General features: G+C 41.6%; 1 protein-coding gene across 1 annotated transcript; it reads right to left on the reverse strand.

The window, feature by feature from the left end:
* Nucleotides 4280-9270, reverse strand: LOC100521308 (DDB1- and CUL4-associated factor 12-like protein 2). The gene has a single exon (XM_003135360.4). It carries the CDS (start codon nucleotides 9193-9195, stop codon nucleotides 7801-7803), a length of 1395 nt encoding a protein of 464 aa, XP_003135408.1. The 5' UTR covers nucleotides 9196-9270; the 3' UTR covers nucleotides 4280-7800.

A 12551-nucleotide genomic window follows, 5' to 3' on the forward strand; every position in this document is an offset into this window, starting at 1 on the left:
TGGGTGAGGAAGATTATTACTGTTATTCACTTGGTGGTTTGGTCCACATTAGTCTAAATAACTGCTTTGAATTATTCTCAATGGATTGACTCATCTATATATAGCTATATCAACCAGCTATTATGATGTGTGTTAATGTTATAACTAATTATTGGGTAATAACCTAGTGAAAAGGAGGACAAAGGAACAAATTTATATATCTCCAATTTGCTTTATATTCCCAATGCTAAATATTTATGGTATTTAATCCTTTGAAAGGGAAAGTGTCTAGCTTTCAGAAGACCTCTGATTAACCATAGGGAAGTATGTGCAGCAAATATGTTCCCACGTGTTAATAGTGCTCAAGTCTTAATATTGACAGTAAGACTTTATGAGTTATGTTTCTTCCCCATCTGTAACTATAGACTCAATACATCTTATTAAAGTTCTTAGTGGTTATTTTTCTCCTAGCCCTCTATAAATAATAAAACTAAGTCCCCCTTTTTTTTTTCTTTTTTCTTTTTATTTGTCTTTTTGCCTTTTCTAGGGCCGATCCTACGGCATATGGAAGTTCCCAGGCTAGGGGTCTCATCGGAGCTGCAGCTGCTGGCCTACACCACAGCCACAGCAATGCCAGATCCAAGCCACGTCTGCAACCTATACCACAGCTCATGGCAACGCCAGATCCTTAACCCACTGAGCAAGGCCAGGGACGGAACCCGCAACCTCATGGTTCCTAGTCAGATTCGTTAACCACTGAGCCATCACGGGAACTCCCTAAGTCCCTTTTTTTGTTGGTCAGAGTTTAGATTAATATAATGTAGGACTGGCCTTATTATCAGTAAAGGATATCAGAGATAGGAATGGATTTAATTATTATAGCAATTACTGAGAATATACCTTGGTCTGTTCCAAAGTTAAAATTTACCCCCACCCATAATTATAGTTGGGAATGTAGAACTAGAAAAGATTAATGGACATTTAGGTGTCAAGACTCAAAACTGAAATTATGGTCATATAGTAAGCAGAGATGTTTTGGGGAAAAATGAATATTCAAAAAATTGGAACTCTCTAGTATTACAAGTTTTTCAAATTAACCTCTGGCTATGAATTTTATATATTCATGTATATATAATTCACATATATATTGTATTATAATTATTATTATATTATGATTTTAACCAAGAAAGACTAAAGTAAAACATAGATTCTTGAAATTGGTAGATTCTAGTTCATATCTCCTTTTTGTTCCATATCTGGGTCAGGAACATTTACATCATTGTTCAGCAGGTATTGTGAGGTAGTGTCTAGGTAACTCTCACACTACTTGTCCAAAATCTATCAGTTTGAGGAGGTAAGAAGAAATAAATAGAAAACCACAGTCTGTCAGGTGTTAATGGGACAAAGGGTCCAATGGTCAATTTTGAGACACACTGAATTTTTTTTTCCTTCTTGGAGAGAATGCAGTTGATCACTATTGCAATTGTTCTGGCAAGAGGCCTCCGTGGACTTCTATACTACATAAAAATGAATTTGTCTCATCTTTAGCTCATTTTAGTTTCTTGCCATATTGAGCCACTGATTGTTTCTTTCTTCTTCTTTTTCTCCCCTCTCCAACGAGGCTTTTTAAAATGTGTCTTCATTGGTTTTTCCCCTTATCTTTACTAAAGAAATACATATCAGTACAGCCTGTTCAAATATTACATAAATGTATATAATAAGAAAAAAGTCCCCTATTAGACTATCTCCTAGAGACACACAGTTAACCTTTTTGTATATATTCTTACATATACTGTTTTCTTATTCTTCTCATCTTCTTTCTCCTATTTTTAAACAAAAATGAATTATACTATGTCTCTGGTTTGCAGTTTGCTTATTTCACATAACATTATCAAAGCTACTTCTCCACATCATTAAATTAAGAATCAAGTCTAGAATTTTAACAACTGTCTAGTATTCCATCATTTGGAGAAGGATCCAACTAGCTAACCCATCCATGAACAGTCCTCCAAATGTGCTTGCCATTTTGAAAATCACTCCTGCTATCAATGTATGCCAAAGTATAGCCTGGAACCTTTGGGAGAGATTCTCTGTGAACATTGGCTCCCATCAAAATGGCAGCATTCTCATAGTAGTATCTTAGGCTTGGGGACACCGTTCAGCTTTATTTGTCAAAGTGACCCTATCTATTTTCTGTTTTCCAGAACATTGTAAAAATACCTGATCTGATAGTGGTACTCTTTCTGCTTTATAGCACTAATACGGAGTTGCTCAATATAAATATTTTTTACTGTCACTTATATAAGAGCCTTAGAAGGAGTTGTCTGTCATTTTTGAACTAGAAGCTCCACTGATTTTCAAACTGATTAGTTTGGCATATAGCACACATCACCTTTGATCCAGATTACTGTAGTAAACCAATGGTTTCCCATCTTGTCTTTTACCCACTATGGTCTACAGTATGTTATCTACACAGCATCCAGATTTTCTTTTAAAACATAAATTTCCTGTTCAAAACTCTGGCTTTTCACCTCATTTAAAGTCCAAGGTTCTTATAGTTGTTTACAGATTTCTGCATGATGTTGTTCCCCATGACCTCTCTGACCCTACTCCTTTTTTCACACACACTGCTTCAACCACACTGATCTCTTTTCTGCTCTCTCTCTTTCTCTCACACACACATACACATGGAATATTATTCAACCATAAAAAGAAGGAAATTCTGTCTTTTGTGACCAGGATGGACCTTGAGGGCATTATGCTAAGTGAAATAAGTCAAATAGAGAAAGAAAAATACCATATGACCTCACTTATATGTGAAAAAAAGCTATATTTAAAAAATAAACTCATAAACTCACAGATACAGAGAACAGATTGATGGTTGCCAAGGGTGGGGGTTGGGCATAATGGGTGAAGGAGATCAAGAGGTACAAACTTCCAGTTATAAAATAAATAAGTGCTGGCAATGTAATGGATAGCATGGTGACTGTAGTTAGTAATATTGTATTGCATATTTGAAATGTGCTAAGACAGTAAATCTTAAAAGTTCTCATCATAAGAAAAAATATTGTAACTATATATGGTGATGCACATTAACCAGACTTTTTGTGGTGATCACTTTGCAGTATATAATATACCAAATTATTATGTTTTACACCTGAAACTAATATAATGTTATATGTCAATTATATCTCAATGAAAAATAAAATTGCATCTCCCGTGGAGTTCCTAACCCCTATTCTCTTTTACTCTGATTTATCTATTAGTATTGACAACCATCTGTCATACTATACATTTACTAGTTTACATGTTTATTGACTATTTCCTTTTCAATGGATCGCAAGCCTTATGAGGACATGGCTTGCTTGTCTTGTTCACCATAGTGTCTCTACCACCTGGTATAATACCTGTATATGGTAAGCACTCAAGAAATATTTGCTGCTTGAGTAAATAAGTGAAAATAAGAAAATATTAATTTTATATATTAATTTCAAAACAGAACATCTTAAATAATTTCTTTGTTCATAACAAATTTTTCAATTTGCTCTTTTGTATTTTTTACAGTCATGTACAAATAATTATAACTTATTTCATCTTTTAATATTTATACCTTTTATTTTCCTGTCTTTTAAAACTGCTCTATCTAGAAGTTCTGTAATAATACTAATACTAGTAGTGATTTTAGAATCCTTGCATTTGTTCCTTACTTTCATAGGAATTCCTCTGTGAGGAATTTTTATTTTTCTATTTAATTCTATTAAATATTGTACCATTGAAGAAGATTGTGGTTCAGGTTTGAAACACAACACAAACCCACCATGTAAAGACTATATTTTCTCATACTTTACTAAGGATTTTATCAGAACTGTGGTAGGGTTTTATTAAATTATTTACTAGAATTTATTAACATGAGCATGTGTCTTCTTATTTGACCTGTTAATAAGATACACTGAGATAATAGATTTCTCAATAGTGAACACTCTTTGCATTTAAGGAACTAGCTTCACTTTGGCCTTTCAATACACTGATTGATTATATTCTGTGTTTTTAAAGGAGGCATTGCATTTATTTATCTATATATGTAAACCTGGTCTCTTTTCATTTTGTGCAATTTTAGTCAGGTTTTTTTTTTTATTAATACTATACTGGCCTCATATAGAAAAGAGTACATTTTTCTCTTTGTGCTCTGAAGTGGCTCAGAATGAAATATTCCTTGATAATGTTAAATAATTTATTTGTGAGACCATGAGGCTTAGCATGCCTACTACATGCTTATAATTATATGTTTATGTGTGTGAAAAGTAAGATTGAACAAAATAATACAATTTTCTGGGGTTATTGGTCTGTTCTTGTTTCTTATTTGTTCTTGGAGTTTCATTATTTCTATCTTCTGATAATTTTTTCATTCAGATTTTAAAATTACCTGACATAAATAAACCTATGCCTGTAATTATTCCTTCTTTTTCATTTCTAATTATCTATATTTGTACTTTTATGATTGTGTCTTCTGGTAGCCTGGGCAAAGTGGCACCTGTGGCATTGAGGCGGGAACTCAAACATGGGCTAGTAGCATCTGGTGATGAGGTATTATTTCAGCTCTGTGAGCTGCCAGGGCTTTGGCATGACTGCCAGGTATACAGGTGCCAGCAGGCTGTTGGAAGTGCTGGTGACATTTCAGACCAAGGTTAAGTGGTCCAGCAGTCACTGTGAGGTCCAGCTTTGTGACCAAACTCTGACTTTTCATTCTCCAAGAAGGTACCAATAAGAACCAGTAAAAAAGGTGAATTAATGGGCTAATGTGAAATCCTAGATAAATATTTAGGGAGGACCTCTGAAAGAAAAACTGCCCTTTGTGACTGAGGTGGAGTTCAAAAGTTATTATAATATAATTGGAAATATTTTGTTGTCTCATGCTGGTGAGGTCATGGCTTCTGGGTAAAATAAGCCTCTTCTATTTTATATTCTGCTCCCCACTTTTTAAAACCTTTTCTATTCTGACTGCCCCTAAAAGGGAGAGTTCCCCAGAATTTCATAGCACTCAGCTTCCCAGCAGTGAATAATCTCATTCTAGAACATATAGCCACTTCTTCACTGGGTATGTTCTCCTGATGCTACATAGGCACCACAAGTTCAACATGTCCTCAGTTGAGTTAATCACCCTCCATGTGTATCCTCTGTAGCTATATTTTCTATATTCATTTGTTGCCACTGTTCATTTACATTCAGTCCAGAGCCTTAGAGTCCACCTCAGTTCCTTGGCTTTCTTCACCCTTCACATCAAATGCTGCTTCTTCATTGTATTTTCCCCTCGTTTTTCTAATAACTTCCTCCATCTCCACACTTACCTCAAATATCCTAGTGCAGGCGCTCATCATCTCCTTTTTGGATTTTCTTCAATGACATGTGATGCACTGAGTACAAGTGAAACTGGGGTGCAATAAGCCAGGAAGCTTTACTAGGTCCAGCTAAGCATCTAAGAAATGTAGTCTTTTGTAATCCATCTGCAGATACGTGAACCTGAACTGCAGGTGTTTTCTGCCTTTGCTTTGACAGTATTTTTATTGCTTGCCTTCATTTCCTCATATTCTTGATCTTTGTTTCAGAACCTACTTGGTACTCTGACCGCAAATCTAATTAACTCAGCCACAGTAGCTTAGGAAGAAAGGATTAAGATCAAGCGGCTATCTGATTGGTTAAGAGCACAGAATTTGATGACACACTGTTGGCAAGAGTGTGGTGAAGCAGGTGTGCATCCATTATAGAAGGTTAAGTTGGTAGGACCTCTTTGGAGGGTAATTTGGCAATGGCTAGTATATGTAAAATTGACCCAGCAATTCCATTTCTAGGAATTTATCCTGCAGGTATACATACACATGTACACAAAGATGTATGGACCTAAGTAATTGCTCCAGAATAGTTCATAGTAACAGAAAATAAGAACCAATATAAATGCTCATCAAAAGTGTAATAAAGGAATAAAATATGTTCCAACCATATTTTAGGGAATACCATACAATTAAAATGAATTAGGTAGATGTGTATGAGAGACAATCTTTAAGATTTTATGATAAAAAGGCACAGATATGTAAAGCATGTGCTGTCATTTATATAAAAGTTGCATACACACATACATATATGCTTATATATGTATAGACTATCTCTAAATGGATGTACACACACAAGATGTACTGCTTGTGACCTATGGGCAGGAGATTAGGGAACTTGGGGTATGAGACTCACTTTTCACTCTACATCTTTCATAAAGTATGATTCTTTTTTTGGTCATGTGCATGTAGTACTTAAAACAAAAATGCCAAGTGGGACATGTTCATAGATGTAGTTTACAATATATGAAATATCTGCACATATAAAGTGGCATACATCTAGGCCTTTTCCTCACATGGGAAGTAATACATACACATACGCAACTACACAGTATACGTGAGTAGGCAGTTATAACCACAGTATATATGTAGGTAGTTATAACCACAATATGTATGTTTGTATAAATGAAAAACAGTTTGTTAAATCATCTTAAAGACACAAGACACTGTCCTAACCTATAGCAAGTATAGTTAGATAGGGTATTCAAGATGATATTGAATTTTTTAACCCATGATAATGGCATAAGTTTGCTTTTCAAAAACAAACGTACAGAGTAATGTGTGCATAGGTGATATTTCACCTTCAGTTTCTCTCCTGGAAGATTTTTGGCTTTGACAAATATATTCCTGGAAGGACAATTAAGAAAAAACAAAGTACATATTTAAGCATTCAAAAACTTTAGCCTAGCGCTTAATTGCTAAAATGCTCAACATGTTTTATTTTTTTCCTACAATACATCACATACTCAATCCAGATAAAAGACTTATCCATGTATACAATAAAAAATTGTCAACATCGCCTACATTGAGCACAACAGCCGGCCTTTCTCTGTAAATGGCTGCCTGGATAGTGTTACCTGAAATGTAAAGAAATGTTTACCCCTGAAGTACCTCCCCGATTGTCCTGCCACATATAGGCCAGTTTTGATTAGTTCTGAAAATCTGTAGCATAAATGCTACCCAAGGAAACAGGCCATAATATAGCAGATTTAAACAAGAAGGCTGAGGGTCTGGGGGGTATTGATACTAAATGTTTACTAAATAATCAAAAATGTGATTAATAGGATGAACATCATTGTAAGATTTCTTAACTAAGAGAACATATTTTAAAGTATTTTATACACCAACAATATACAAACAACAAACACTGAGTTTCCACATCCAAATGAAACATACCCCAAATGGTGGCAATCTAGAACTTGAAATGCATTTTCTAATTGGAGCAGGACTATAAACCTGCTCTGTTATATGATGGGTAGTTCCTCAGACAAGCCCAAAAGACACTTTTTAGCACACATTTTCCAGAAATACATCTGAAATGAGTAAAAGATGTGAACATACTGTTGAAATAGCGATAAAAACTAAAGTATTGAATTGTAGTTGGAACCATGGCTGCATCAGCCCAGAGAAAGAGCATAGGTGAATCACTCAAAAAGAGAGACCACAGTTAAGGATTAGCGAAAATTCTTTGTAAGAGAGGCAAAAAAGATGGTGGTGTTGGAGGAGGTGCAGAAAAATCTTAACACCAAGTTTTGATTGCCCAAGAGACCACTTCTGCCTTCTCTCTCTCTGCCTCATACACTAAGCAGAGGTAAGATGGGCACTTTCCACCTGGAAGATAAAAGCCACAGTCAAAAGCACAAACACAGCCTGAAGAAGGAACATGAGAGGGGACTGGAAGGTAAATCTGGGCACTCTGAGGACAGGACAGCCATCCTTAGCTCCAGAGGCCAGCGTAGTTCCCATGGAGGCCTGAAGGGAGAGGCCCCCCAGCGACGAAGAGCTTCATCTCAGGCCAGTTGTAGCAGTGGGTGTAGAGCGCGTTGGGGAATTCGCCAATGCCACCGAAGTAGTTCACCCACAGGTCGTCGTGGTTGAGCCAGCCTCTGCCGCAGGTGAGCTTGAGCTTCCTCCCTGCGGGCCCCGGGGAGGAGTGCGGGGTGGCCCAGGCCTTCTCCTCCAGGAACTTCTGCGCGCGGATGTCATAGAAGAGCAGAGAGCCGTGGCCCGTGCCCACCGTGACGATGTGCTGGTAGAAGCTCAGGGAGCGCACACCCGTGCCGCCCTCTCGGGAGCACAGGGGCCGGATGTTCTGCTGGCGTTGCCTCGGATCCAGGAAGGACACGTGGGACTGGGAGCCCACCGCGTACAAGGACAACTCGTCGCAGTAGGTCAGGCACACGTTCTCTCTGCAGTAGGGCAGCCTGATGGACAGCAGCCTGGTCAGGGTGCTCCGCGCTTTCCACAGGTGGAAGTAGCCGTCCAGGGACACGGCTCCCAGCTCCTGGTTCTTGCCGCTGAAGGCCAGGGCCCGCACCTTGCGGTTACTGGGGTTGGTGCTGGCCCTGGGGATGGTCTCCACGTCCCGCGGACGGATGTGGGCGTAGACGGGGAGCCCAGCGTTGTTGTGCCAGGCGATGCTGCCCTGGAACACGTCGGGGTCCATCCTCCACAGCGCCACGGTGCCGTCGCGGGAGCCGCTCACGGCCACCGTGTCGCTCATCCAGGCAATGGCGAAGATCCAGTCCTTGTGGCCATGGCGGTCTCCTAGGCACACGGGATCCAGCGTGGGCAACTGGTAGACGGCCAGGCTGTTGGGGTTCTCCCCCCCGGTGGCCAGAAGCGTCTTGGAGGGGTTTAGCTGGATGGCATGGATGCCGCAGCTCGGCTGGGCCCGGGCCGGCCCGGGCGCCCGATCCCGCATCAGAGGTATGCGCGTGATCTGACCCGACTGCACGTCCACCACGAAGAGCGTGTTACACTTGGTGCCGCACACCACCTGCCTGGCGTTCAGCCACTGCGACGCGAACACCTTGTTGAGGGTGCCCAGCGCCAGCTCGCGCTCCCTCAGCAGCTCAGGCAGCTTCTGCACCGCGTAGCCGCGCAGCTCGCCCTCGAAGCCTGGGAGCCCGGCGCGGCCCCGCGCGCCCACCTCGCGGCCCTTCAGGTAGTGCAGCAGCGAGCGTCTTGCCGCCGGCCGCTTCGGCTTCTTGGGCAGCAGCGGCCCGTCTCCGTCCGCCGCCGCCGCCGAGCCCTGCGACGACGAGCCCGCGGCGGCCGCCTCGAGCGCGGGCGCTTTCCGCTTCCTGCTACCTGTTTGCTGCGGGGCCATGGTGGGCGGCGGGCGAGTCGCGGCGGCGCGGCGGCAGCGGCGGCGCGTGGCCCCCGTGTTGGCCGTGGTAGCAGCGGAGACAGCGGCGTCGGCCGGGGGCCGGGGCGGCCGCGGAGCGCAGAGCCGATCGAGTCTGGGGCGCGGCCGCGGCGACGGAGGCGAGGGCTGCGGGGCCGGGCGACGAAAGGTGGCCGGCGGCAGCGGAGCGCGGGCGGCGCGCGGTGGCGCGAGCGGCGGCGGCGCGGATCGAGGCGAAGGCGGGAAGTGCGGCCGGCGGCGCGGCGGGAGCGAAGTCAGTGTGGGACGAGGACAACGCAGGGGGCCGAGTTTGAGGGGGCGGAGGCGGCGGGAGGAGCCGGCGGGGAGCGGGCGTGGGGTGCCGGGTAGCACACGCTGGGCTGGGAGGGGTCGGAGGGGGGCGGGGGCGGGGGCAAAGGGGGGATGGAGCCCGTGGGGGTGAGGTTCACCCAGGACCAGCTCTCTGGGATCCCCAAGCTGTTTCCTTGGGGGCATATTTAGTGTGCCTGCCCAAGCCCCCTATTATCCTAGTTGGGGAGTTTCACTACCCTAAGGACAGCAACCAACTAGCCTTCTTAAAATCCTTACTTCTGAAAGCTAAAATACAGTCAAGCATGAGGCTAGAAGGAGCTCTGTCGATTATCTGTCGAAGAAACAAATGTGCACTTGGTGCAGTCTCGGGAGACTTAGCAGTCAGTGAACTTGAAGGTGGATGGGAGTGTTTGGCAGAGGCATAGAGACCCTCCGCATTAGGTTTGTTCCACAGCCCCTCCCTTCTCAGCCCCTTTACTGGTATTTGTTATAAATTTTCAAACAATTTTTAAACCAGTTTTTCCTTGTACGTCTCAAATTGAGTTCCCTGAACTCCTGCACCAGAACTTGAGAGGTTCTTCTTTGCAAGTAGTTCCCCAGGCTCCATTTCCTGCTGAGGCCTCAGGATCTGAGAGGACTGCATTGGGGCTGGTGGTGGGGGCTGAGAGGTTCAAGAAGGGTGTTCAGGGCGTTGAATTCTCTTGAACCTCAGAGCTCTCAGGCGGTGTTGCTGACTGGAAGTTGTAGGAGATGGATACCTTTTCCTCTGCTCTGGGGAGGGAAGGTTCTGTCCTCACTGTCGGTCCCTGGAGGAGCCCCAGGAGCCTGGGCAGAACCCTGACACTTCTGAGAAGCCCCCTGAGAAGTTGGTACAGGGCCCTGAGGGATGCACACGATTTCCATAAGCACAGATAGTGAAGAACTTTCCACAGGATGTAACCACGTAGACACAATGATTGAGAGTAGGAATTCAGAGCATGGGTTTAGTAGTCTCAGGATTTGGATGGTCCACCTGTTGCTCTGCAACTTCCAAACAGCCAGTGTGGTGGTTAGCCCTTGTCCAGGCATGCTCACTCAATTAGACAGTAATACAAGTGGCTGGTGTCTCCTACCAACTCTGCACACACCCCACTTTTCTGATAGAAAACCTAGTTTGCTGAGTGGGTGCATGTGGGGAGGGGAGGTGAATAACTTTTCTGAGCAATCAGGGGGAAGCATGATAGTAAGTGTGTTGCTGCTTTTATCCCCCTTCTCCCAGGCTTTTTTGCAAGCTCACCTCAGATGCACAAACTAAGCATATAAACCGTGGATCCTTCCCACCACCCCAGTCCAGCTGCTAAGTCCTAGTGCCCACTCTGCCCCCATAATCCTCCCCATGCTTATTGCTATATCAGGAGGAGGATGGTGGATAGGGAGTGACCTGACAATGAAAAGAGTCCTGACAACTTCATAATTAGTACTTACATTACTAGAGAATAACTGACTACACGTTCCTTTAACTTAACCTACCACAGTGTTTTCTTTTTTTTTTTTTAATTCCACCTCAGAAAAATGAATATTATAATGGAGCTTTCATGATACACTTTTTACTGTTGTGGTAGAACAAATACAGGCTGGACATTTTGGGAGATAGATTGATTTATTTCAATTGTAAAAATAATTTTTATAACAGCTAATATTTATTGAGAGCATGTTTGTGTCATTGGCTGGAGGACTGTGCTAAACACTCTGAATGCTTTATGTACATTCAGCCTCACAATAACATCATGAGGTAGGTTCTGTTTATATAGCCATAATTTAAAATGAGAGAATTGAGGCCCAGAAAGAGTAATGTTGACTTCCCCCATAGTCAAACAGCTAGTAAGTGGTGACGTCAGGTTGCGAATCCCTGTCTGACTCCAAAGCTCTTAAGACTAACAACTACTCCATATTATTCAAGAAATTCAATTTTGCTATTTCCACCTCTTTAAAACCATGTAAACTACCCCATCATGGAAATTTTACAGGTGTTGCATTTTGTACATTTTTGAAAGCTAGCCACAATTTCTAAAATACACAAGTAAATACTGAATGCAAATTATGTATAACATTTTCCATAGGATATTTAAAGGTAAAAATATGATCTCTGAGGCATGTTTGGTTTTTTACAAAAAATTCTTTTAAATTAATATTTATGAAGTGCAATAATATATGCCTTCACTTGTTTTGTTTTTCTTTGGTTAAAATAATGCCCATATAAATAGGCCTAGTATCATGTCTCTCTACTTTGATAATATAAATATACAATATATATGTATAGTAATGGGTTTGTAGTCAGTGTTCAGATTACTATTTTGTATTGATAAATGAGGTGTTTTCATTTCATCTAGAATGCAATATATGAAATGTATTTTATTTCATTTATGTCTACACTTTCAAATTTCTCTGAGCTTTTTGCTTAAAGATGTAAAACTTCCAGACCAGAGCCAAGTTATGTTGAGAGATTTACAGTTTTGTATAAGAGCTTACAAATTTTAACCTTTATTTACATTTGATAGATTCCATTTTTAGGAAAACATAAGGTCTAATAATATATAGACATACATAGTACACTTATTGTTAAAACAGTAGTTGTAAGGGCCTGATGATAACATTTCAGATTTTTGCATAGCTTTCTGAGTGTCAGGGTCTCCATTACTTTTTGTAACCTATGAGGGCCACTGTGTGTATGAGTGTAAATATCTTGTCAGTTGTTACTATTCTTTTTCTACATTTATTACTGCTTTCTGCAACTTCTATATCCCTGGAAAAGTTTATATTAGCCTCACCTATCTTCCCTATACCAGATTCCCCTCCGTTGGATAGGAGCTTATATTAGTGGTTTCAGGGCACTGTCTCAGTCTGTTCTCTAATCACTTAATACATTTAAATGTTATCTTCTTAATCAGATTGTAAACTCCTCAAGGGCTTAGGTAATGTTTTCTACTTCATTCACACCATCACATCCTTAAAGATATACCCTAAGTGGTTTGTAAAACTTGATTGTC

Source organism: Sus scrofa, chromosome X (genome assembly GCF_000003025.6).
Source record: "Sus scrofa isolate TJ Tabasco breed Duroc chromosome X, Sscrofa11.1, whole genome shotgun sequence".
Lineage (NCBI taxonomy): Eukaryota > Metazoa > Chordata > Mammalia > Artiodactyla > Suidae > Sus > Sus scrofa.

Excerpts from the sequence above, each read along its gene's own strand:
- LOC100521308 (XM_003135360.4), bottom strand. The coding sequence starts at position 9,195 with ATGGCCCCGCAGCAAACAGGTAGCAGGAAGCGGAAAGCGCCCGCGCTC.